General features: G+C 37.8%; 1 protein-coding gene and 1 long non-coding RNA gene across 4 annotated transcripts; one reads left to right on the forward strand and one right to left on the reverse strand.

Annotated features, from left to right (window-relative positions):
* Nucleotides 1-64: 64 nt before the first annotated feature.
* On the reverse strand, nt 65-26,882 carry LOC104911812 (bromodomain adjacent to zinc finger domain protein 2B-like). Of its 3 annotated transcripts, none has more exons than XM_010713941.3 (14): nt 26,597-26,882; nt 21,456-21,611; nt 17,626-17,787; nt 16,316-16,509; nt 14,602-14,808; nt 13,515-13,913; nt 10,897-11,506; nt 9,393-9,689; nt 7,405-7,465; nt 6,786-6,894; nt 6,417-6,518; nt 1,245-1,455; nt 279-371; nt 65-171 (listed from the first exon to the last, which is right to left on the reverse strand). In XM_010713941.3, exons 2-14 carry the CDS (start codon nt 21,607-21,609, stop codon nt 101-103), a joined length of 2,670 nt encoding a protein of 889 aa, XP_010712243.1. In that variant the 5' UTR covers nt 21,610-21,611; nt 26,597-26,882; the 3' UTR covers nt 65-100. The 3 variants fall into 3 exon arrangements, with proteins under 3 accessions (XP_010712243.1, XP_010712245.1, XP_010712244.1); XM_010713943.3 differs by having other exon boundaries at nt 11,326-11,506; nt 26,597-26,881; XM_010713942.3 differs by lacking the exon at nt 6,417-6,518.
* LOC116216832 lies at nt 2,412-4,224 on the forward strand. Its single transcript, XR_004160367.1, has 2 exons — nt 2,412-2,516; nt 3,901-4,224. It is a non-coding gene; the product is annotated as an uncharacterized LOC116216832 (long non-coding RNA).
* Nucleotides 26,883-27,078: the final 196 nt, after the last annotated feature.

The raw sequence follows: 27,078 nt of genomic DNA on the forward strand, positions 1-27,078 counted from the left end.
ACAGAGGAAAAAAAAATCAAGCTAAGCAAACTTGTAAATTTTATTGAGGGCTTTAAAAATATACACTATATTATGAAATAATAAAAAGTTATTAGCAATCTCAATTTACCTGCTGCTTCATTATCTTTATCTGCTCTTTTTGCTTTCGCTTTTCCTCAGCTGCCATAATAGCTTTAAAAAAAAAAAACAATAAAATTAATATCAGCAGAAAATGATGAAGGACAGATAACTTCACTTCCATATTTTTCAAAGTAACCTCTCACAGGTCTGATGCATACCTTGCTGTTTTTTGGCTTCTTTGGCAGCTCGAGCTTGTTCCTGCTTCTGGAGTTTTCTCAGTAGCTTTATCTGTGCTGCTTGTCTAGCTATTTCTGTTACAACAAGGAAGAAGTTCATAAAAACAGTTCTCACATTCCCATATATGTGTGTGAAGAACGAGAAATCCGTTGATTTATTTTTGCACATTTTATCTTGAAGACATTCAACTACCAACTACTGTCTGTGGTATCTACACACTGATCTGTGCACTGTAAAGTAAGTATGCAACAGAAAAAGAATATGAACAGTTTCTACAAAAAATAATGCACTGCTTTTGGAGAAATTTATCCATGAAGTGTGAGATAGCATCCAACTAATAATGCTGCTTTGTTTAAAAGCCGATTTCTTTCTTTTTAAAAAAGATATGGCTTGTCACAGAGTACCATTTAATTCAGAAATCCTGGAATTACTGTTTTCCTTATTTATTACCTCGTCCTGTTCTCTCCAGCTCACATCATACAACTTTGTCCTCTGCCTATTGAGACCAATTTTCCTTCATTCAATGGTAAACACGGTGTAGTGGTAGAGGGGAAAATGAGATTCTAAGGAAAGTGAAAAAGCTAATTTCTAGTTCCAGTGTTGTTTGTTTGAGCTGGTAACAGAGACCACACAGAGATCTTTTTGTTTATGCTTATTTAAAATAAAAACATCAAGAGCAACCAAAACATTGGATGTCTGCTTTTTTAACTTATAACTAAACAAAGTAATTACAGAATAAACTTTCAAACACACATCTGTGTGCTCACACTTCTCTTGATTCATTTATGTTTACTGATTGTGAAATAGGAAAGGGCTTCAATAAAAGCATTTGGCAAAGTTCTAAAATGAAATGTGTATTAGCAGAACACATCTCTTTAGAAAAAAACATTAACTCTCCATGCACTGACACTCTCGTGTGTTTGTGAAAGCAGTAAAACACTCCTTACCTTGCGCCTGTAGCTTTCTTAAAAGCTTTGCATCAGTGCTGTCTAGAAATTCAGTGCTTCCAACGTTTGGAGGTCGGCCTTTGCGACGTCTCATTCTTGATTCCTCTCTAGAATGCTGTCTGTCTGGATTTGGTGGTCGTCCTCTACGCCCTTCCATAGCTCTGATGCAGGGAATGACTTCTTCCTCCTTCAGAAGACACCACTGCATGCCCTTTTAATTGACACATTTCACACAGAAGTATTATAAACACAGAATCAAAAAAGAAAAGACATCTGAGAACAAGAATAGTGTATGCTTTTACAAGATAAAAATAAAATATATGTTTTAATGTATATTAAATCCTTCTATATACATAAAGTTCTAGTGAATTATATATAGAGAAGAGCTGGGATGGACCATCTGAGCCATACGACGTTTCAGTGATGCACAGAAATGTTATATTGACAGGTTATCACTACAGAGCATTTCACAACTATACTGCAATACAAGATATTGAAATCTACTCAGTGGCATCCACAACAATTACACAGCAGCAACATCAATGATGCATTGCTTTTAATTAATTTAGGCCACACTACTTAATGCTCTACTCACGTTTAAGCAGAAACAAATTCTTCCTCATCATATAAACCAAAAAATAACTGCACTGCTTTCAGAGAATCCACTGCTCAATGCAAATGAAAAAAAAGTCAACGTATGGATCACTGTCCTCCAATTTAAAGTACTGACAGAAACTCTGTCATAAAAAAGAACAAAATGCAGTGGTCCATCTACAAAAACTGCTTTCTGTGTGTTGTGTATCTTAGTTTTACAACAACTGCACCAAAAAAAGCAGGTTCATCTTAATTCTGAAGTATTTAGTACAATTTAGTTCTTCCTCTCTCGTGCAAGAAAATTTCTGCACCAAACTGAACTGAAAGAAATCGGAAGCTTGTGAATTTTCATACTCTGTCTTTTTAACCAAAAGCTACAGAAACTACATTTTCTAACTTAAAGCATGAAGCAACTTGTTCAACCACTTCTTTCACTATGAATACTATTTCTTCATGCAATCTCAAAAGCAAACACTGAAATACTTTGTTAGAAAAAACTTTCATTTAACTGCCAAGAAGGGGCGTTTATTGTAGCTACTGAATGTAACAGTAGCTCAGCCTACCTGCTCCTGCTTTGACACCCCCTACGTCACAACTGTGTCCAGGCTGCATGGCTGCCAGCAACCCAGTCTGTGTGTCCCTGCCTGCAGCAGGGCTCGGAACTCCGTGATCTTAAAGGTCCCTTTCAACCCAAACTACTCTCATGTTCCTATGTCACAGATCTTATCATTTGCAAAAAATAGAAAAAGTGGAAGTAACTTCTGGATTCCGCTGTAATCTAGCCTAGAAAGTTTGCTCAAAGATTTTGGAAATGTCTGCTCAATCAAGAATTAATTTTGGTAGCGTATAAAACACTTTTATTAAATATATGTTCCCAAAAAAATACATTTGGATTACCAAATTTTCCTCATTTGAAAGTGTATAAGTACTGAAGCAAGCATAAAATACATTTTTTGCTTATTTTGTCAAATTACTTTTAATTCTTTTTGCTTATTCTTCACAATGTATTAGAAATGTTTAAGCCTGAACCACTCCCAGTCAGAACCATTGTAAGATTACATCTCACACTCAGTTTACAGAGATTCCAAAGGACTACATTATCATGGTCTTAAATACCAGCTGTTCAGAACCACAATCATACCACGACATGTACACTACATCACTGCAAAGGACTTTTAAATTTAATCACATCTACAACTAAAAAAAAAAAAAGTCATTTTCTAACAAGAGAAGTATGCATTGGTCATTTTACTGCTTACTGCCTGCCTTATAGTTCACCAAAAGTTTAGTTTATGAAGCTGAGCAAGCTAAGCTAGATTTAATACCATATTTATCATGTAGAATAACACTGAACCTATGAAATTTCCTAAGTCTTACGTGACCAAAAAAGCAAACAAACAAAAACTCATTCAAGAAGCAGAAGAAGCTGCAGCCGTGGTCCAAGTACCTTGGATCCTGAAATGGAGATTTCTTTTGCTTTCCATTTAATTTTCTATGGTCAATAACAGCAATGATAACAACATTCAGATCTCTGCCTACAAGTCCCTGAGATCATTATTACCACAAACTGTGGATGCATATTGCAGTCATGGAACCCTCACAGAAGAGAAACTAGAAGCTAACAGGAATAAGATTCAATAAGCAATAAGAACCATCATTTCAAAAAAAGGGAAGAAGATTACTTAATATCTTGCCAGAGACTGTGATTAAACATGTTTCCACAATTTAAGACAGGATTTCACAAAAATAGTTTAAACAAGATCCACTGAGAGACACCAAGCAGACAAACTATATAATAGGTCCCAGGACAGCCCTGTACCTGAAAAAACGTGGACACACACAGTTATTATTCCTGTAGGTGTGCCAACTTTATTTTCCCCGAGGCATCCACTGAGAGTTACTGCTGGAGACAGAACACAGGGCTCAGCACAGCTCCTGGTCTGTAACACTGTGGCTGTTCTTTTATATTGAAATCACTGTGCTTACAGAGGAACAGAATGAAATTTACTGGATTAATTATTACTGATTTTCCAATGGTATCCAATTTTATTTTTAAGCACAGGAATCACAGCAAGCTGATGAAGATCACTCAATGACCTGAATCTTATGAAGTTAAGTGACAATGGAGGGTGTGGGGCGGAACGCAGCAGCACATCGTAGCAGCACAATATTCTCTTCTTTCATATGGCATTGAGGAAGGAGAGTTTTCAACTGGAATAAATGCACACTAATTCACTACTGAGTGTGCTGATATGTGTCAGTTCAGAACCTGAAGCATGTTTCCATCTTTCATCAATGACCTCAACAGGCCATCTGACAGTTGCCATGCTAACATCTAGTTGATAATCTTAGTTCAGTTTTAAATAAAGTTTAATGATTGAAACAACTTGGAACCCGTTTGTAATTGGTTCAGAGTTTGGGTGGCTCAAATGTCATGGAAAAGAGAATCTCATGATAAGAGAATACAAACAGAAGTCCACATTTTTATTTCTTATTCCCCAGATTTCATGTGACAAAATAAACACTACTTTGAGTCTTCTCTTGATATTCTTTTATGAAAACATGCCTGAATAATTTGATTCTCATATATTTCATTGCTGTGAAATTCTCACCATACAAGTTGATAGTTTCATTTAATCATGTATTAAAATACAAATAACTGCAATATTAGCCGTGTGCTACACCATATTTAGCCACTATGTCATTACAGCAGTTTTCTATTTTGAAGAATACAAAACCAGAGAAACAAGAAATACAGAATTTCTGCATGTAAGTGCTTCTCCAGTTGCATGTGATGCAACGAACTTTGACAACTACAGAACAGTATGACAGCATCTCTCTCCATAGAAGGCAATAATTAACTACCTGTGTTTTGGGATTATATATAATACATATATATATATGTAATTGGAACCAGGATACATTTTTATCATAAAAACATACAATCTGAGATTCTGTGAATGTTCTATATGTCAAAGGAGAGGGAAAAAGCAGGACGAGTGCCAATATAAGAGATGCAATGGCTTCAACATAAGCTAAGCTTCACTGCACAGAGAAAGAAATCTAAATAATATTTTGAAATGTCGTCCTTTATTGTTGAAACTAATCATAGAATGGCCTGGGTTGAAAAGGACCACAACAATCATCTAGTTTCAACCAATCCAACCAGTAATTTAGTTTCTGACCTTTAGGTCTATGCAATATCCTACTGCAATGAGGCCATCTGCTCAGGCCTAGCAATCATGACAGAGGACATCAGACATCTAGCTGGCACTGCTGTCTGGAAAAAATAGCTGGAGGCCAGAAGGAATACTATAGGGCTATCTCAAGGGTGTAACTACAGAGGGAAGCAGAACAAAGCTGAAAGCCTGCTGGCCAAACTAATGAACAAAGCCACAGGCACTTTACAAGTAGCTGGCACCATAATTAATTTCAGTTTAGATTCGTCCTCCACATTTGTTGTAAACAAACTACAGAAGCAGAAACTAGAGTGAGATGCACAATGCTGCATACTACCAGTCCCACCTACAGGAATGTGCCCTTCCACCACTCCTCATTTCTGAAGTTTTATTGTACCAAAGAAGGGCAAGATCTGAACATTATCCCACGAATTGAAGGAGGGGAAGAAAAAGATAACTGAAGAAGGGAGCAAGGTTATGGAAGGAATATGGGAAACACACGAAGAACCTAACAGGATAAAAAAGGAACTGATATTCCAACATTTACCATGAATTCAGTTGCTGTTAAGCTTTCAAATTTTTATAATGCAAATACTACATACTTCCATACGGTATCACAGTCACACAGGGGAAAACTACAGTGTGGTTATTTATCCACACTGCTGTAGTAACATATAAACATGCTTGTATTTTAAAAAAGAAAATCTATTCATTGACTGAAGTCCAAAATCCTTCACACACATCCTAAAGAAAAGGCAGCATGACCAAAGTAGAGAAATAAAGCATGGATCAATCAAAGTACTAATTACCTTAGAATTCTAACATTATTTATTTTGGTGTGATTCCTCTGCACAACATGCAGTAATTCCGCCACTCTAAAGCACAACCAATATACTCAGATTTCCTTTCCTTAACAATCCAATGTTTCTAGTGCTTCCTGATAAACCAAACCCTTATATTTAAACGTGTATTTTAGACATTTTATGAAGGTGAATAAATGAAAGCAGTGTAATGTAAAGAAAACACAGAAATTATCATCAATACTAGGTTTCTACAAAACAGGAAGACAAGTTTCAGTCAGAAATAGCTGAACACTGACTCAGATAAAACAGGGAACTCTGAGTTCCTTCGTACTAGACAAAACCAGGCTCAGAGTTGGTCACGAGGCATGCTGAACCCTTGCAAGCTCCTTCTGAAATCACTGAGTGGTGCAGTTTTCAACACTGCCAGGGATCAAGGCATACGCAACTCACAATTATTATTACTAAGAAATACGCAGAATTTTTAGAAAGAATTATCTAAGAACAATAAATGCTTCAGACTGTAGTAAAAACTACTTCATCCAAAGTAAGGTTAATGTTCCTTGGATCAAAGACTTTACTTTTTAAAAAGTGGATACCTGCGGTCCATCTCTGGCTTCATAGAAGTCACCCACTCCTATTTTTGCACTGAAGCTGAAATTGTCCCTTGAGATATCCATTATTCCATTTCTGCTGAGATACTGAAAAAATCACATATTTTTCCACTTCAGCTTGTAAATAATTACAACCCAGCTTTGTACAGCTAACTGCGAGTGTAATGATTTGCATATTTGATCAAGGTGATATACAGACCAAATCAGCAATCAGGCTGAGAAGTATTATCATCTCCTCACATCACGTATTTGGAAATAAGGATCTTTACTGGAGGAAAAAGTGGCATTCTTTTATTGTAAACATGCTTGGTAGCATAAGAACACAGAAGCGAAGAAAAGAATTTACTTTAATACCTTTACTACTTCAGGATACTGTCTCAGCTTCTTTCCACAAGGTGCAAAATACGCTACTTCTCCCTGAAGACGACCACCAAAGTTTCTTATTCGGGTTTCTCTTTGCCAGCTAGAATAACATGAAATGGATGCACATAACAATTCACTTCTTAAGAAATACATAATGCCAATTCCAGAATTTCACCTGAGGTACGGAAGTTGCATTCTAATTATCAAAAAATCAAACAGGAAGAAATAGAAATTGTTACGATGTCAATTGTCAAAATTCTGATTATATGAATTCATTTCTATCAAGCTATTGATAAAATACAGATTTTAGAACAATATTTCAAGGAGCTGGTTGAGTACAGAATGAACTGAAAGGACTAATGTCCAGTGGCAAAACTGCTAAAAGGCAAGTCATGTTTGCAAAGGAGTAAATTTGATGCACAAGTTAATGCATGAAATACGCTCATACTTCTAGAGAGATCTGCAGTCACTGTGAGTTGAAAATTGAAGTCCTTGAAGCCCCTTTCTTGTTTTAAAAATCCTTGGGGCTGAAATACATCATTTCTTTCCCAGCTGATTTTTGAAGGTATCATCTCCCCCTTACAGATTATCAAGAATATATGCAACCTACCCATATTCCAGAGGCACACGCAGCTCCCGTTCATCTGTGACTCTTCGTCTCTTTGAAATGCCTAAAAAAGAATTTCTTATTAACACCGGAGCTTACAAAAAAGAAAGTACCACGTTCCTAAACTGTATCTTTAAACTTATGTCCTGAAAAGTTAAATCATTTTTACATTCTAGATATTATATATCTAAAACTTAATGCAACTTTTTGCTCTTTGAAAATACCTTTTTAGTAGTATTTCTTTAACTTCTTTTTCTAAAACAGAACAAAAAAAGCAATCATGCCATGCTAAGCTGCTTGTCTTGTTTATCTGTGTCAGGTATTATACAGAGATGCACTATAATAATGCCATGCACACCTGTATTTCTATACCAGACAGTTTTTTCAATACAGAAGATGAAAAAGGAAATATTCCTTACTTTAAAAATCCATGACTAGACTCTATCCTCAAAGTGCACTTTGTATGAGACTGTGGTCAACTGCCAAAAGTAGAAAAATTATTCCAGCTATCCAGAATTCAAATACCTTTTGCTTTACTTGGTGCTAATCAAGATTTTAATAAAAAATATAAGTGAAAAAGAAAATCAAATGTGGGGTTTAAAGACAGCTGAACCCCGGTACTTTTCCTCAGGTTTTTTCAGAGAACTGTACGTTATCAACTATGTACCCAAATTTGGAAAAATGCATTTCTCAAAAAGGTTGTCTGGAGCTTTTGTTTGTAGAACATGACACGCCTCTTGTCTGTGTAAACCAACACAAGAAAGTACACCTTCCAAACTTGCTCAAAACTGTCACTACTTTATGACATAGTAGCACAGGTTTCCAATGGAGGTGACTAGAAGATAAGCCCCCCACGCTTGGATGCCAAACTTCTTGGACACACTGCTGCAGTCTTAAACTAACATGACCTTCATATTACTTCTAACAGTCATGGTAGAGGGAGCAAAATTGTTTATCCAAATACAACTGAATTGAGAAAAAGCTGTGTAATCAAAGTCAGATATGGAGAAGAGGCCATACACCTCTTCAGCAACTGACTACTTTTAGGTAAGATGAATACAGAATATTTAGCAGCGTTACGGCTATTCTTAGTGGGGAAAAAAAGTACTGAACCTAACACAAGGAGACAGAATTAATGCGCTGAATCTGTCATGTCCACAACTAACAACAAAAATCCACCAGCCTTTTAAAACCATCATAAATCAACCCAAACTTCTGAAAAACAAAACTAACTTCACACTTGTAAGAACATGTAAGATTATTCTCAAATGTGAAATCTTTTATCGTGTAATTCACCTGCCTGCTCATGGAAAAAAACACGAAGTCGATCACATATTCCTTTAAAGTTAACGTACTTCATGTCATGGCATTTTGTTTCTGTTCCACAGAATTGAACTACAAAGACCAGTCTATGAGTGGATGTCACAATTATAAACTTACTTCACTTGTGTGTTAATTAAATATCAGGTTGCCAATTGAAAGCAGTAAATATGCAAATCGATTTATTTGTTACTGTGCAAATTGAGAAGTCTGACCTTCAAAAAAAAAAAACACAGGCTTTTCTGCAGTAGTTGTATCTTTCCAAGTAGTTATCCAGTACAGGTTTATCAACATAACAGGAAAATGCTGTGTTCTTTCCATAATTTTTTAAAAATAATTGTGTGATCTCTACAATCTTATAAACTACTAGTTCAGAGTAATATGTTCGATAAAAACTGATCAATAAACAGCTTTAGCGAAATAAATATAAAATCCAACTACTACTTGCAACTTTCTCTCAAGTACAAAATTACATGGACTAAGATGTCCCTGATTGAGTGTAACACCAGGTTTCTAGGTACCTGTAATTCTGCTGAATGATTCTAAGGTCTTTTGGAAACACTTGTGAAAAGATCACCTCATACTACTGTTTAAAATACTTTTTGTAAGTACCTTTACAACACATGTCACTTAGGTGTTACACTGTATTATATAAAAAGACATGCAGATACCACAGTGTGAACTTGGTGTAAGAGTAGATGGTGTTGTCCCAAGAAAAACTGCAGGCTGGGTCTCAGGACATAAGGCAGATGGTGCAGAGCTTGGGGTCTTTGCTACTTGGAGATTTAGTGGAGTTGAATGAGCTGCAGGACCAATGGAAGAGCTCTTCATGGAGGAACCAGTTTTCTTCAGTTTCAGTGGAGTTTTTTCGCCCTCGGTGTCTGTATCTGATTCATCCTGATCCTTATCATCCTCATCATCTTCATCTTCAGACCCATCTGTATCCGACTCAGAATTACTTTCAGACTCTATTAAGAAAAATTATAGCAAAAGACAGATTAAGACCAGTTAATTAAAAGCAAACACACTTAAAGGTTTAACACTTGCCTTTGGTCTTACTAAAAATGAAGGCTTTCTGTCTCTTTATAACATTCCTTTTACCTAAACTTCAAAATCCCTAAAATTATGACAGCATAAAGTAGTTCTGTGTTACAATGCACTGTTGCTCTTCATGAGGAGAAGAGAGACAGAAACAGAAGTGTTTTAAGAGACTGTTTACCATAGGACAGACTACAGCTAGATTGCCCTATGAGCCTGGCACACGTGCCCTGCTGTGGGAAGGGCAACTATACAAGCTGTGAAATCCTGCACAAAGAGGAAACAAATGGTGGAACTGGGTGCAGAGAGAGGCATGAAAAATGGAGGTAAGGCAATCTGGGCAAAGTTAGAGAGAGGGTAAAGGACAGACAGGATAAGGAACAGAAAAGAGGCGACAGTTCTGAGGTCAACAGAAGGTGTGTGGATAAAAGGTAAGAAGAGAATAGCAAAAGCAGAGCAGGACACAAGGGATGTGGGCACACATGGGAAGGGAGTGGCTGGGAATATAATGAACTCTTCAAAACAAGTCATGCCTTTCTGAATCACTTGAGTTTTGAAAAACAAATCAGAAAGTTACCTATGAATAACGCAGCCTTTACAACTGTCCTGGTACAACTCTCTAAGCTCATTCACTACTGTGCTCCTGAATAAAGCCTAGAAATATGCTTTTCTTACCAGTCTTAAAAATTTGAAGGCAGTTTTGCTTAGCCCTCTCTGACTGAGGAAGACTGCTCAGCAGATGGGCTCTGCCTGACAGAACCATCAACCAGCCTATCCTCTCCAACCCTCTCCTGTGCACCCTGCCACGGAAACAGTACATGAACTGCAGGTTGGGTGATTTGTCTGGATATTAGTTCTTTGATAGCCTTGCCAGAAGGACCTTGAACCCTATCTACCAGGACAGCTGAAAGTATGCTTGCCATGTAACCAAGTACTAGAATACCCAAAACATGATTTTGGATGTGACATAAGGAAGGACTGGGAGGCATGCACTACTTTCCATGCTATCTGTAAGACACCGGGTGGGCCATGCCACCTCAACATTGCCTTCCCCTAATTAAAAAATACTGCGGGAAATAAATACGTTTTCAACACAAAAATAAGTTTCTGCTTTTCCTATTAAAAAGTTTAAACCACCTGATTGGCTATCATCAGAATCATCATCTTCATCATCCTCATCTTCATCTTCATCGTCGTCATCATCATCATTTGAGTCGTCAGATTCTTTACTGCTGGGGGCATCTGAGTCTACCCCTCTGAACTGCTCCACCACCAGTTTTGCAGATGGAAGGCGGTGTTGGGTTTTTACTGCATTTACTGCATTATTGCTGACTGGTTTATCCTTTCCTGAACCAGGTAACATAGGAGAGGTAGAGGGCACAACAAGTGTCCGGTTACCAGTTGTTTTTTTCCCACATGCACTCAAGTTCACTGGCAAAGAAAAGGGGGTACTGCTAGCAATGGCTACACTTTCATTGATCTTGGTTTGGGATTTCTGTTTTGTAGTAAGTGCAAGAGGAACCTCCTGGATGACGCTCTGAATAACTCCATTGGGTTGGTGATTACCTAAAAGTGCATTTGTCAGGAATGGATTAGAATGGTTGTTTTCCAAAGATGTGAGTTTTTGATGAGCTGGTGAACTGGACGTTGGTTTTGAGCTTGACAAAGATGCAATAACCTTCTTCAGGCTCTTAGATGATTCCTGTTTCTTTAGCTGTGCTGCTGGGAATGTCTGTTTATATTGTTCCTAAAGAAATAAGAAAAGGAATAAAATCTGAGTGTTTTTTTTTTTTTTTCCAGCCAGATGAACTCTATTAAATCAAATATCTGCTTTCAGAAAAGTTCTTTTTAATAGAACGTAAGTGCTAGCTACAGAAGAAGAGATGAGTAGCTGCGTTCTTTCTGTCTCTCCAGTAGCTTTCAGTGCAAATCACGTAAGACAAGATGAACTGAAATCAAAATGAAGCTGACTTAAATTATGCAACGAACCTTATTCTCTTTCTGCATTGCTCTGGATGGCAATTTTCATGAAGAAATTAAATATGATCTCAAACAGAAAAAATAGACTACACTTATGTAACTACACAGGGATAAACCCACTTTTTACTCGTTTCAATATATTTAATCTCCTTACTGAATGGTTTATTTTAAAGCACGTGGTAAATGCAACACACTAATGCTAGCCAAAATCCAACAGAAGGCTCTGGGCACTGGAAACTTTTACACAGAAAATTGTGAGAAAAAACGTTACTACTCAAAAGAACTGAGATACACAAGCTTTTCGTCCCTGAAGAAAAAGAAACTAATACTTGAAAATTCTTCACATAAAGTTTAGAATCGCACAGTAGACTCTAGTGCTTCAGAAACACATGCATACAGAGCTTAGAGGGCGTTCTGCCTCAAATTCTTCAAAAATAAGGCAAATACAATTTCTTTGATTAAAGAAGTAGAATTAACATGGTGCATCTTAAATCAATTTTTATGTATTACATCAAATACATTTCTGGAAAAACCACTACTTAAAACTAAACACGAAACAAAGATCTATAAAATAGATATTTATGTAGTACTTATTTCCAGTAGAAAATTTCAGAAATAAAAGCAGTAAATGGGCGACAGATCACCACTTAAAGACTCTCAACCTAAATTTGATACCAGAATCCACTTCCAATGGAAAAGACAGATATTTCCATAATTACATTTATTTACAAATTCAATTAAACGATCAGCTTATTTAAACATTGAGAAGCACCTGGGATTTGGAAGGACAAAATGATTCACTTCCAATCTAGAAGAAAAATGTTTGAAATACTTCAAGGTCTTTAAATCATAAGTTATCGGTGAATCTGGCTTCACTTTTCACTGTCATTACTTCTACAGTGTTTTAAAATATGAAATGTCTGGATGAATGCTTATACATACACACACGTATACATATACATACACACACACACACAACCCCAGCCTCAACATTTCTAAAATCACACATTTTTATTGCCATCCAATCTTCACTAAAATCAAACTGAATAGGAACCATGAAAACTTAGTGCTAGTCAACAAAAATGATTCTAACATAATTGCAAATTGAAAAACAAAGTACAAAATCAAAACAAAGCTTCATAAGCAACAAAACTGTTAGCATAGGTATGTATAAGCACACTGTAGGGTCCTGATCAGTAAAAAGAAATTTTACTGCAAAGGTCATACTGAGTTTTAATAGTTAATCCACGAACATCCTTCCATTTGCAAGGAACAAACACAACAGAAAATGAAATTTACAATGCTTATAAACCAGACATGGAAAATATTAAACCAGCACTTCGATTAAAACTTTGAGAAGGAAAGCTAAAAATGCCCATCCCATTCAATTTCCCAGGAGTGCTCTTCTCATTCTGATACATAATTTAGCTGCTCACATTTATTTAAGAGACGCACAACAAAATCCCTTTCTTTGTCAGCATAGAAGGGAAGAGAGATTATAACCTTCATAAGCCACCATGCAAAAGCCTATGCCATCTTCAAAATATCCTTTTGTTTCCAGGTATTACTGGGCTTACTGTATTAAAGATCTTATAATACAAAAATTACTCAGGTGAACTTCAAATAAAAGATACTGAATTAGCAAGAAATGATTGGAGACCATGTTAAATTATATTTAAATATCAAATTTAAATAGAGTTTGATAACGTGGCAGTAAGTTACGTTAAGCAGACAGCACAGGTTACAAACAGCAAGAACAGTGATTTTTCACTCACTCGTTTTGATCGTACGTCGCTGATCAAAGGGATGGATTCTTCAGAGGTATTCTTATTCCCTGCTTTGAGTAAGTCAGGAGGAGGAACTAAGATTTTTAAATAGGCTTCCTTTTTGGCTTGATGTATCAACGACAAAGGTTTCACATTGGGAACCAATCCTGTAGACTGTATTACACTTGTGTGTTTGTTCACAGATTCCTCCTTCGCCTGAGAGCTTTGGAAAATAAACGGAAGTTGCTGTGACAAAACCTGAGGCTGCTTCTGCTGGGACTGGAATGATGAATGAGTCTGGGAATCAGACACAAGAGGTATCTGCTGGTGTGTTCTTTTTTCTTGGGACTTTTCGTGGGCTTTTTGCCCATCAGTTTTCATATCTTTTACACCACTATGCATTAGCACCTGCAAAACACGCATTTACGAACATTCATGTTAGGTTACTTAAAGATGATGAAAAAAAAATCATCCATCCTAAAGGAATAATTATACTCTTCTTGGCAGAGAATGAATAATACTAATTTAAAAATAAATCCTGTGACATATTTAGGGTTTTTTTCCTTCCAAGATAATCTCAGCATGTGAAGAAAACAGTCAGTAAAGAAGTGCTAAAATATGATTGCTTTTAACAAGTAATCTGACAGTAAACCTAACCCAGCATTCCAATTACGTTCTTCTACTTGGTATCAGGAAAAGTAATCATTTTACAATGAAAAAGCAACTGCCAAGGTGCAATATCTTGAAAAGGCACACTTTCAACTCAGTACCAGTGCACAGCACCTAACTTCTTTGTGTTGTTGGTTGTGAGCTTTGTTGCTGTTGTTCATTGTTTTGTTTTTTTTTTAATATATTTCATACTTGATAACAAAATTAAGCTTCTAGCCCCTCACTAGCAAAAAACCCACACTTATAGGAAAAAAAATGAGGGAAAAACAAAATAATAAAAAAACTGATAAATCAAGCAAAAACTAGCATTCCTAACATTCATTAATATGCAGATAAATAATTTCTCTCTGGTACAAACACTAGATGATTTTTTTCCACAAACAGCTTCAAATGACAAGACTGCAAGCTGCAGAATGAGATGCCATACCTTGTTCTTGTTTTCGTGATGTGCTTCATTTTCAGAATCAGATTCATCATCTTCACTCTCTTCAACACTCTGGTCCTCCTCCTCCTCTTCATCCTCCTCTAGGTCATCAGAATCACTGCTGCTTATGCCTTCACTTGATGTGTCTGATGAGGAGCCTGACTCACTGTCACTGTTACTGGAGCTTTCTACTGTTTTTTTTCTAGGTTTCTACCAGGAAGAAGAACGCTTTGTTAGTGGTTCAGCTTTAATTTTATATATTATCTTATTTTAAAACAAAACCAGTAAGATTCTATAGTAAAGGAGCCCGAAATCCCTTAGTAGAACTGTTTAGGCACTCTTTGCCAGGAACTAAAGAGGAAGAAGTGCTTCTCAATGTGATGAAAATGAAACAAAGGTCACTAGGTTTTGCCACAACAGTTTTTGGAGCACATGACCTGCAGATCAGTTAAGCACCACAACATTTCAAAGCAACATGCCAAATTAGAACTGAGAAAACTGTCTGGAATTCAGATTTAGAAATCTACAAAATTCACTGCTTCCAAAAATTTCAAAAACCAAAAGCTTTCTTGCAAAATAACACAGAAATAATACCAACATATTGAATTCATCAACACATTTCAGAGACACATTCATAGAAATTACATTATTTGTAACTTCACAGTATTTGCTACATTTCAACTAATTTCATAATTTGGTCTTCAAGAAGGCCAAATTTCTTCAGGAATGCTTGGTTCTTTCTATAAGTGCTTCTATTAATACAATGAGACTTCTAATGTCTTCAATATCAGATGGCTGCCCTTTTTTCTGCATTTGAATTCAGTAAAAAAAAAGTCAACATCTTTGACTTTTCTTTCTTCTGATAAATAGAAAGAGAATTCCAGAAAAGATTTTTAAAGCCTAAAGATTTAATTTAGCTTCTGAAATTTTGTTTCAAACTACAAGAAATACAATTGCATAATTAAATATTCACTTCTCTTATGAGGATAGGTTGAGGAAGCTGCATGTGTTCAGTCTGGAGAAGAGACTCCCTCTCCCTGTGGCCTTCCAGTACTTACAGGGAGTTTACAAACAGGAGGGAGAGCACAAACTATGTGCATGGTCTGATAATGACAGGACAAGGGGGAATGGCTTTAAACTAAACAGGGGATTTTCAGATCAGATGTTTGATGGAAATCTTTTCCCCAGGCAGTGAGGCCCTGGCACAGGCTGCCCAGAGAAATGCAGGTGCTCCATCCTTGGACTTGTCCAAGGCCAGGCTGAACAGGGCCCTGGGCAGCCTGAGCCAGTGGCAGCCAGTCAGCCCGTGGCAGGCTAAGCCATTCTGTGATTTTATGATTCCAATAAATATTATCCATGAATATATATTCATATATTACATATGTTTACACGCTAATAGCTGTAGATTAGTTGTGTTAAAATATACTTCCACTTTATAATTGCTTAATGTAAATAAACTTGTGTTATCAAATACTGTTATTACGCAGTAAAAATAGTGTGAACTGTTCACAAACAACACTTAAGTAAAACAAAAAGCAAGCACAAAAATTCCTCAAAAACAACACTCCACAAGGGTGGACATCATGCTCCCAAAGATGAAAATTCCTATGTATTTTTCTATTAGGGTAAAAATATGTCTGTGTGCACAAAACAGAACATCCACCATCTCTATTTTTTTTTTCCCCAGTTGAATCATGAATTGTTTACATATATTTACCTTATCTTTGATTTTGTCAGCTCTGGCGTCCAAAAGCTGAACTTTGCTTTGCTCCTGGTTGTACTTGCGGCCTCCTGCTCCTGAGGTTATAGCTTTCACTTGTCCTGCAGATGTTGCAATACTAGTGGATAGTACAGATGTGCTGATAGCAGATGCTGCAGTGGTACTGTTCCCATTCAGTGATCCATTTATACCTAAAGATGACAGATTTTACACAGTGATACTTGAAAAATCTAAAATAGCAGACATTTTTGTTGAGATGTTCCAGTCACAATAACCTAGTTTCCATACTCCCTTAAGAAGAGACTACTCAAAGTCAATTTCTGTCATAAACTCAAAGATGTAGCATCCAAGAATCAGTCTGAATTGGCCACAAATTTATCTTAAACCACAAAACACAATGCACTCATCATTTGAAGTGCAAATAAATGTAATGCTGTAAAGAAAAAACAATCTGAAATCTACACAAACCTAGAGTTCAGTTAGGGGCAGAATAAGAAAATTCTCCAGAAAAAGATTAAAAAAATATATATATATCCACACATACAAAAACAAAAACAAAAAACACCCCCCCCACACACAAAAAAACCCACTACATTCCAGTAAATATCTTGCAGAACAGTCTGCTTCAGATTCTGAACAATCAATCAGCTTCAAAGAACTTCAGCAAGCCCCCAAAATTTTGGAGATCTGAAATGTAAAAAATGACTGGGCAGTACGGAGTAAAAGTTGCAGGAATGCTACTAGAGATAACATTTGTTTTCAAGTTTGCTTATTTATTTGTCAAAAAGTGTGTTTTGTAAGAAAATACCCCCAGCCCCAAGAACTCTGCAATCCTAGGACTACTATCAGAATGATTTTGAAATATAAATCAGGGCCTAAAAAAACTACCAAAATTACTGAAAAAAGTTGTTTGTACTTCAAACAAATGCATGGAAACACATTCAAAAGATGTAAAATACTGAATTCAAATTAAAAAAAAAAAGTTTAACTCAACTGTTCATTAGTGAGATCATAGCCTTATCCCTTCCCTCCATTGCAGAACAGACTCCAAAATGTATAAAAATTATTTATTTACTCTATAAATATTAAAAGGAGTATATTCTCTCCTGTTCATCCCAGACAAAAGAAGAGGTGTAAAAACACAATTAGAAAGAGAATTTTGTAATTGAAAGCCCATAATTTTATGTTTCATGCTTCACCAACAATAAATTCATAGAGAACTTTTTAGGAGTGGGCAATGAGAAGCAAGGCTCAGATTCTACATTGTGCAAGCATGCAGTTATTCACCCAATAATTTTACTCATTACCTTTTTCTAAACTGCCACGATTATTTTTTCCTGTAGTTCTTGTGTGGAATGGAGTAGAATCATGGTTCTGGGGAGGAGGTGCAAAGAGCGGTGAGATGCCCAAGAGTGGTGGGAAGAAAGCTGCCCCAGAGCGAGAGTGAGAGTCCACTGTTCGCCACCATTCTGCACCACAGAGCAAACAAAATACAAACTTCAGCTTTACCAGCAACACACATAAGTATTTCTGTAAGAATGTTCTGATGCAGAATTTAGAGCAGACCTAGTGAATTCTGGTGGGAAGTTAATATACACATACACACACATACACACACACATACATACACACGTATACTCATATGTAACACTTAAGACATCACCAAATATGTTTCATAACATGAATTTCTTGTGGCAATTCTGGCTATAAACCGTTTAAGCTACTGAGGTAAAGATTTCAATACAGTTTTACTCATACAAACTTACATATATCCCTTCAGTTTTTAAATGGAGCTTATAAACAAGAAGAGATCAACTTTTTACACTGTCTGTTAGCAACAGGACAAGGGGGAACAGCTTTAAACTAAAAGAGGGGAGATTCAGGTCAGGCTTGAGGAGGAAATCTTTTAGCCAGAGTGTGGTGAGGTGCAATGGACTAGGTAACCTCCAGCAGTCCCTTGCAACTTCAAGCACTCTGTGAGGAAAATAGGTTAAATGTGATAAGAGCATCAACTCTAACATTGAGTTTTTATACTTCCACAAGTCTTTTAAACTTTGAAAAACATTAAGACAAAAAAGGAACAGCACACATGATTAAGCAGAAAGTAAAGCTGGAGGACATATTTTCCAACAAAGACTTGTCTGGCAGATGGTACAGAAGTCTGATAGGCAGATAGATGTCTAGATTCTGAAAGAAGAAAAACAGAGAACCTGAAAATATCACACAACAATTAAATTCCTAAAAGCTGTGAGAATCCCAACATTTATATGAATCAGAGAAAGGTGGCAGGAGACCTGCATACGTGAGCAACCAGCTCACAGGTAAATACAAACGGAACAAAAAGATCCAGTAAACGTGGAAAAGAGGCCTATCTACTTGGGAAGAAGATAAGAACGTTGTCAGGACCTGCAGGGATGCAAAGTACAAGGTTAAGGTCCACTTGGAATTAAGTCTGGCAAAAAAGATCAAGGATAATAAGAAAGGCTTTTAAAGTATGTCAGTAGTAAAAAGAGGACTAGGGAAAACATGGGCTCACTACTGAATGTGGTGGGTGCCCTGGTAACAGGGAACACTGTGATGGCAAAGATACTGAACAGCTTCTTTGCTTCTGTCTTTATTACTAAGACTGCCTCTTGGGAATCCCAAGGCCTGGAGGTAAGAGAGAGAGTTTGGAGAATGAAGGCTTCCCTTTGGTCGAGGTGGATCTGATCAGAGAGCATCTAACCAAAACCAACACACACAAATCCATGGGGCCTGACAGGATGCAATCGCATGTGCTGAGATAATTTCCAGAAATGATTGTCAAACTGCTCTCTGAAAGGTTGTGGAGGAAAACGAGACAAGTCCCCAAAGAACGGAAGATAGCCAGTGTCACTCCAGTCTTAAAAAAGGGCAAGTAGGAGGATCCAGGAAACTACAGGCCAGTTACCCTCACCTCCATCCCTGGAAAGGTGACGTAACAATGTTCTGGATGCCATCTCCAACCAATTGGAAGAGAAGAAGGTTATCAGCAGTAGTCAACATGGATTCATCAAGGGAAAATCATGCTTGATCAACCTGATAGTCTTCTATAATGTTATCACTGGCTGGGTAGATTGGGGGAGAACAGTGGCTATTGTGTACCATAAGTTAAGCAAGGCATTCAACACAGTCTCCCACCACACCTCTGTTATGAAACCATGGAATAGATGAGTATAAATGACTTGGACTGAGGACCAGAAGAGCTCAGAGGGTTGTGGTCAGTGGCACAGCATCTGGCTGGAGGCCTGTAACAAGCAGGGCTTGGGGCCCTGGTGGATGACTGGTTGGCCGTGAGCCATCAATGTGCCCTGGTGGCCAATGAGGCCACTGGGATCCTAGGGTGCATTAGAAAGAGCGTGGCCAGCAGGTTGAGGGAGGTGATCCTTCCCCTCTACTCTGCCCTGGTGAGACCACATTTAGACTACTGTGTCCAGTCCTGGGCTCCCCAGTTCAGAAAAGACAGGGATCTCCTAGAAGGAGTCCAGCGGCGTGCCGAACTGTTTATGATTATCTGAAGTGCAGGTGTCAAGTCAATGGGGGCAGACTCTTTTTGGAGGCAAGCAACAACAGAACAAGAGGCAACAGACAGAAGCTGGAACAAAAATAAAAATACACAACCAGTACTGTCTGCTACCTTATGCTGATACCTGATTTATCCATAAGGCAGAGGCCATCAATTTTTAAATATGGGCAAAATAAAATGAAGACAAATAGAAACAAACAATTGTTTGCTTGTAACAATAAACTGGATTGTAATGATACTATCTTATGAAACATTAGACTGTCCAGCAATTTTATAATTCTAGCATTTTATTTTTTTTAGTGTTTGTTTTTCAAGTTACTAACCTACTGTTGACATGTTCCACGTAGTGAAACTTTAAACTGCACTCCATAACATTCTTTATTTACTTTAAATAGGTCAAACATTTTTAAGCACAGCTTAGAAATTCTACTATATAGGTAAAAGACAGAAAGCATCACTGTAAAGGAGAACATCCATTTCAAGAATGCTGATCTCTTAGTAAAAGGAACTATAACTGTGAATGCCTTTGCTAATATTAATGAACTTCCTAGTACAATGCAGTATGTAAAAATAAATATTTAACTAGTGCCTAAAAATATAAAGCATCAGTGCACCAACCTGCAGAAATATAAAGATATTCTAACTATGCAAAGGGCATTCCAGCTTAGACTGTAAGGTCTGTAGCGAATCTAGAGAATTGCTTAGAGTGGCAGAAATTAGTGTGCTTCCCACTTTTCTCTGTTGCATTTTAATCATTGCAGTACTACTGAAGTTTGTCTTCTGCATGACTCTCAGCAACAGGACTCTCAATCTTCCCAATTGTACGCCTAATTTCACAGTGCTGATGAATCTCTCATAGTGAGAAACTTGAAGTGATGGAAAAAGCTGGATGATGGTTTATACATATACAAGTAACAATCATCTACTCTCACAGCTGGTTAAAAACCCCAGTATCTGTTATTTTAAATGAAGATCAAAGCACTGGCAATCTAGTTAAAATACTCAAAATAAAAAAAAGATGATGTATAATTTTAATACACTCTGCATACTCTGAGTATGCTCTTGCAGTAACAAGTACACAGATAACATCTGTGAACGTAACTGCAATAACTCCACCTTTAACCTTCCTCCATAAGTAACAAGATAAGAAGTTGGTTGTGAACTAATTTTGTAAAAAAGTTTAAAAATAATAATAAAAAATTGAAAACAGACTGAGAAAACTACCTGCTAGTGGTGAAGAACACAAACCAGCTAAGCTTGAACGCTGAGAACATTGTGCATTTTCAAGAAGCTGATTAGTGAATCTAAAATCTGAAAGTGGCACTGAGTCTGCTAGACCAGCTTGGAAACTGATCTCCATACCTCTGCAAATTGAGAAGTTCTTTCATGTTTCAAAGAGCTGATTTTAAATCACTTTGAATGTACTATGTGTATACAATGTACAAAATAATATATATAAAATACAAATTTCCCTCCTCAAAATAATAAAAAAAAAGATTTGTGAGATATTATTTGATCTTGCGGCAATAATTTCATTACAAGTGTTAACAACCACTGAAACCACATAGCAACATGCAATCGAGTTACTCTTACCACCCGTGTTGATTGTGGAACTCAACGACGCAGCTCCAGTGGTAAGGCCACTCTTGGAAACCGCAGAAGCTACAGAAGGTGTAGAAGACACTGGAGATGAAGCAGCTGCACTTGAGGAGACTGATGATGACGTTAACCGCTCTCCAGACTCCATATCTAAAAAAAGAGACAAAGGTCTAAATTCTACAGCAGGAAATCACAAGCAGACTGACTACAGAAGTGCCTGTGTTGACCGTGTCTCAGGAGCTGTACTCAGGCAGTTTCCTGCGAGACCTTCAGGTGAAATCTATGTGATACTGTGGTATCACAGTCATCACAGGAACCCAGCATAACTGCAGCAGTAAGGAAATTACACACTGCTGTTGAGAGCAGCAATACGTTTGAATCTGAATGCTGTACAGTAAAGTCTGAAACATTAATTGCTGTTTCCAATGCCCATGAGAAGCCTTGCCAGAGCCTCGGGAGCATGAGCAAGCCCTAACTGCCGTGGCCAGCCACTCCACACTACGTCCAGAAACTCCATGTAGACTTGGACCTACACCATCAGCCCCCCCCCGAGCTGCCCTGCTGGGTCAGCCTCTGCCATCCGGTACGGCTGTGCCCGTGCCTCCTGGCTACATCCCTCTTCTCATGCTGTAACTTCCCTCCAAGCTCAAAACCACCCCCACTTCTTCTGCTACTCTGACCAGACTACCAGAGGAAACGAACAATTCCTTTATTTTGTCTGGACCCTGTGACCAGCACCCTACTGTAGCGTGTTCACATCCTGTGAACTCCCTGCACCCTGCTGTGAAAACATCATTAAGTTCAACAAAGCCAAGTGCAAGGTCCTCCAGAGTGCAATCTCAAACACAGACAGGCTGACAGGGACTGGACTGAGTGCAGCCCTGTGAGCCCTCCCTCAACCTGCTGGCCACGCTCTTTTTAATGCATCCTAGGATCCCAGTGGCCTCACTGGCCACCAGGGCACACTGATGGCTCACAGCCAACCAGTTGTCCACCAGGACCCCAAGCCCTTCTCCACAAAGCTCTCCCTCCAGTAGGTCATCCCCTATGCTGTACTGTTGCATGCAGTTATTCTCCCCAGGTGCAAGACTCTACGCTTGCTCTTGTTAAACCTTGTCAGGTTCCTCCCTGCCCAACTCTCCAGCCTGTCCAGGTTCTGCTGAATGGCAGGACTTCTGGTGTGCCCTCCACTCCTCCCAGCTTCGTATAATCAGCAAACTTGCTGAGGGTGGACTCTCTCCCTTCATCCATGTTGCTGATGAAGATGCTGAACGAGACCAGACCCAGCACTGACTCCCCTCCCCCCCAGGAACACTGCTTGTTACGCGTGATATTTTTTGTTTCATAAATATGACTCTTTTCTAATGATTATGATTATAGAAGTCCTAGATCATCTGTAATAACATAAATAAATATCCACAAATTTCCAGTTGGTTTGTATTTAAGTGACCTCTCGAAACAACTGCACCTTAGAACTAAATCAGCAGCACAAGACAGAAAAGCAACCTGTGCAGTCTGAAGGTTAAAATACATTCAGCGGTTTATGCACAACACACTAAACTTGAACTTTCTTTAGTATCATGTAGTGACATTTATTATTAAAGAGTTAATAAATAAGGTAAAGTACCTGAGGATTTTTAATACCACATGACAAAATATATAATTTCCCAATCTATTTCAGTATTCTTCATGATTATTATTTTTTTTAAATTGCAGGTCTTGAATAAAACATTACTCAAATAGGTACTTGGTGTTTGAAGCAAAATATCCATTCAATCTTACTTCAGATTAAGGAAAATTCCTGAAACATAACAAACTCTTTATGTCAATAAAATTCTTTTAACTGAAACCCAGCATCTACTTTTCCTTTTTCCCCTTTTCCTTTATGCTTTTTTTTTTTTAAACTGATGATTTTTATTCATCATCCTGTAGTAACAGCAACAATGGAAAACAAAATTGCACAATGCCTCATAGCTTTTCTTAGAGTAAATTACATAATGATCACAACGAATTTAGAGATAGAAAATCTCCAGAATTACTCAGAAGCTCGTTGACAATTGCTTGTGAATTTACTGTGGTACTTCATACATTAACAGTCACTCCATTGCAAAAATCTTGTCATTTAAACTGGTTATATTCTTTTTACCATACTTACACATGAACTCACATTACCCAGAAGTGCAATGTTTCTGCCTTTTGTTACCCAAAAATGTAGTTACAGTTAGCTATGTTGCACAATGCTCTACCTCTGGGCCACTGTACTGTACTCCTCCTCTTCCAGTTCAAAAGACATACTGCTAAGTCAGCTCAAACTCAGACTCAGCTGCAATTACAAGAGAGACAACAGAGCTTAAAGAAAAATTGCAAAGGAAACGCCCTGATGAATTTCCTATGTCAAAAGCTAACAGGTTCATCTTTGCACTGTTAAAATTCAAGACAGTTAAAACTCATGCTTGTGTAAAACCAACCAGTGTTTTCTGTAACTGAACCTTGCTTACTACCCCTGAAGAATGACAGAACACACTAATGAGCATTAACATGCTCAAGCCCAATGCATCAGTTCTAACATACTCACACAAAAATTTCCCAGACAACTCACTACAATCAACATATTTTGTCCACCTGGTATTTTTGTGCTTCCACTTTAGAAAATGACTAGGTGAAGGAACTCCAATCCCAATGCATAAGATAAAGGAAAGAAGTCCCCACGACTCACTACTTTTGAGAATAAATTATGTTTTGAACCGCAAACCCAGATATCTACTTGAGTACGTGAACTCCACAGAAGTCTAAATAACCTACTCATGTGTCATGGACAGTTCATTACACAACTTTTAGAGAACGAGGACACATAGGATGGGATAACTTTGCACTGCAGTCCTAAACCCACACACACTACAAAATACATCATGTACTCAAAGAAACAGGAAGGACAAGAATGTTAATTCAAGTCATTCCTTATAAATGAAGCAGCCAGGATAAGACAGAGAAGTGGAATCCACATTCTGATGTTGACCTACACACACAGTTCTTCAGGAACCTAGAGCCAGTTTTAGAAGGAAGTACTCCGTGCTACACCGTGCATCAGTTTAAACTCACTTCACCACTGGAATCCACCTTCGTTTCCAAAATGTCTTTGTTGTTGATGTTATTTGTTCATCGTTTCTTCCAGCTTTAAGACATTAACATCTCAAAATAAATGTGAACAAAAAATGAGTCCACTCAAGATTACTTGAAGAAACTAACTAGAAGAAATAACAATGGGCTCTTAAGAAATAAAACCAAGCCCCAAGAGAAGCCTCAGAAGCTATTACCTTGTCAGCAGACCATCCTCGTCACCCCACTCGCAATACTATTCTTACAAATCATGCAGATGCCAATCTGGTGTTTCAGTGTTATTCACACACTTAAACGATGCAATTAGAAACAGAAAACCTGATGGACTGCATTTCTGTCTCTACATACGGTATAGAAAGAAGACAGGAAAACATCCCTACTGGCCTCTACAAAAATCAAAATCACATATGAGAATATATACTCAGATTTCAGGCGTCCAAGAAAGGCACATACTAAACATTCACTTCTCCGTTCAAAGCATTCTAGTTAAAATGCAGGACATCATTTTAGCTGTATGAGGTACTGTTTTCTTAGCAAAGCTTGGCAAGTACTTGAAGGTAAACTGATATGAAGTACTCTCATTAAATATTCCTTTAAAACGAAAAGGCACTCTAACAGCAACCTGGGACATCATAGTCACGTGTGACTAACAAGCAAGCCCACACTTCTTTTGAAGCAGGAAGAAGGAAGCCAAAGGCAACTCTAACTGCTGCCCACAGCATTCACCTCAAGGAGATGGCACAAGAGGTGCACAGGGCTCATGGCTGCTGTACACGTGCAGCAGAAGCAGCTGTAGCCTGGGACCCAAGCTACCCCCAGTGCTTCACTGAACCAACCTGCATGGAGAAGCAAATCATCAGAAACAGCTCCAGCAGTCATCAGGAATGTCCCTCCAGTTCCACAGCAAGTCAATTTTGTTAAGGAAGCAGGCATGAAGCTTGGAGTCCATAATTTCAGTTGTGAGACACCAAGCTCTGAGTTCACGAGCCTCTACACTGACCAAGCATGCCAAGACTAGTAAGAAGAAGCAGGACGTTTTTACATCAGAATTCTAAGACACTGGGAAAAACTGTCAAGGGTGAAGGAAACCAGCTAGGCAGTGAGGGAGCAGAACATATGGCATGCTCTGATGGACAAGAAATCCTTTGTATCAAACACACAATATCATTTTAATACAAACGTATATTGGAACCGCAGAATTTGACCTTAGTACCTTTCCAAACATTGTTTAAGAAAGAACATGCATTTGTGGTTTTGGTACAGATCTACAAGAATGTTTCTCATGTTACATAACAATTCTGTTACAAATTCTCTGCTATTAACACATTAACATTTTAAACCAGCTATAAAATGATTTTGGACTGATTTAACTGAGTAAGACCAGAAATGAACAGCAAGTCACTTTACAACATGAAGTCTCTCATATTAACACTGTAGAGTAAAATAAAACTGGACCTGAGCACACAGCTCTCCGCTCACATAGTACTCATCACAGAGAAATGCACTGAAGAAAAATAGTCCTTATTTCTATTAAACAGAGAAACAGCACGTCTTATACATTTAAAAAAGGTGAAAAAAGATGGTTTTATTTGGTAACTAGGTTTATGTTAGACACAGAAAGATACTCTCTATGATAAAATAAATTATGAACATATATGATACTGCGCATTTTTGGTCACTAAGTTTGTTCAGTGAGCAATCAATAGAATTTTTCATGAAGTTAATGCCTGCTGCTTGTTCAATATCTAAATACATTTTCATGCTTTATTAAAAAAACTCATGCAAATCAGGTTTATTTTCTCATAGCCACTCCCAAGTAGGCATTACAAAACATTACAAAACAGCAGCAGATGTCTTTCTTAGGAAAAAAAAAAACACATCAACAAAATTTTGATAAACTCCATATATTCCTTTCGCAATCTATAAACATTTCAAACTATTAACTTGGTCTGGGAGCACACAAAAGCACTGAATTCCTGGCATTACAGGAGAATAGACACAGAACATGAACAGCTTACTGTGGAGAGCAGTTTAATCAGGAAGTGGCCATTATCCTGCCGCTACAGAGCAGTGACAAGACTCCAAAACAAGCCGTGGTGTTTTTTCCCCTCAGTCAAGAAGGAAGAAAGCGCACGAGCTATTGTGCTCGAGCCTTGCTGAGCCCAAAGGTCGGCAGATGTCTGTTGTCAAAAGCTGCTCTGAAAACAAAATTCAAGCAAGCATTTCCAAAGCTGTTTTTGAGGAAGCATCTAAAACCTACCACAACCTCCCTCTGTGCTACACACAAAACATGGCTGTCCTACTCAGAGATTAGCAATTATTGTAATGAGATACTGTCAGAGAGGGTCAAACAGTACTTCCTGCAGTTTACACATCTTGATTTCCTGGTAAACAAACTGAAAGGCAGGTGGAGCACTCCGACCATCGGCAGCGCGCAGGCTCGCGCCGCCATCGGCCGGCAGGGCTGCACTGCGCGGCGTGAATCAGCGGCGTCTCGCAG

This window comes from Meleagris gallopavo, chromosome 7, assembly GCF_000146605.3.
Source record: "Meleagris gallopavo isolate NT-WF06-2002-E0010 breed Aviagen turkey brand Nicholas breeding stock chromosome 7, Turkey_5.1, whole genome shotgun sequence".
Taxonomy (NCBI): domain Eukaryota; kingdom Metazoa; phylum Chordata; class Aves; order Galliformes; family Phasianidae; genus Meleagris; species Meleagris gallopavo.

What these genes read in the sequence shown, in the direction of transcription:
- LOC104911812 (XM_010713941.3), bottom strand. Translation starts at nt 21,609, where the DNA reads ATGGAGTCTGGAGAGCGGTTAACGTCATCATCAGTCTCCTCAAGTGCA. An exon ending in TTCCACAATCAACACGGGTG is followed by an intron (nt 17,788 to 21,455) that starts GTAAGAGTAACT and finishes TCTGTGGTGCAG; the next exon opens with AATGGTGGCGAACAGTGGAC. An exon ending in AGTATCCTGAAGTAGTAAAG is followed by an intron (nt 6,519 to 6,785) that starts GTATTAAAGTAA and finishes TGATTTTTTCAG; the next exon opens with TATCTCAGCAGAAATGGAAT.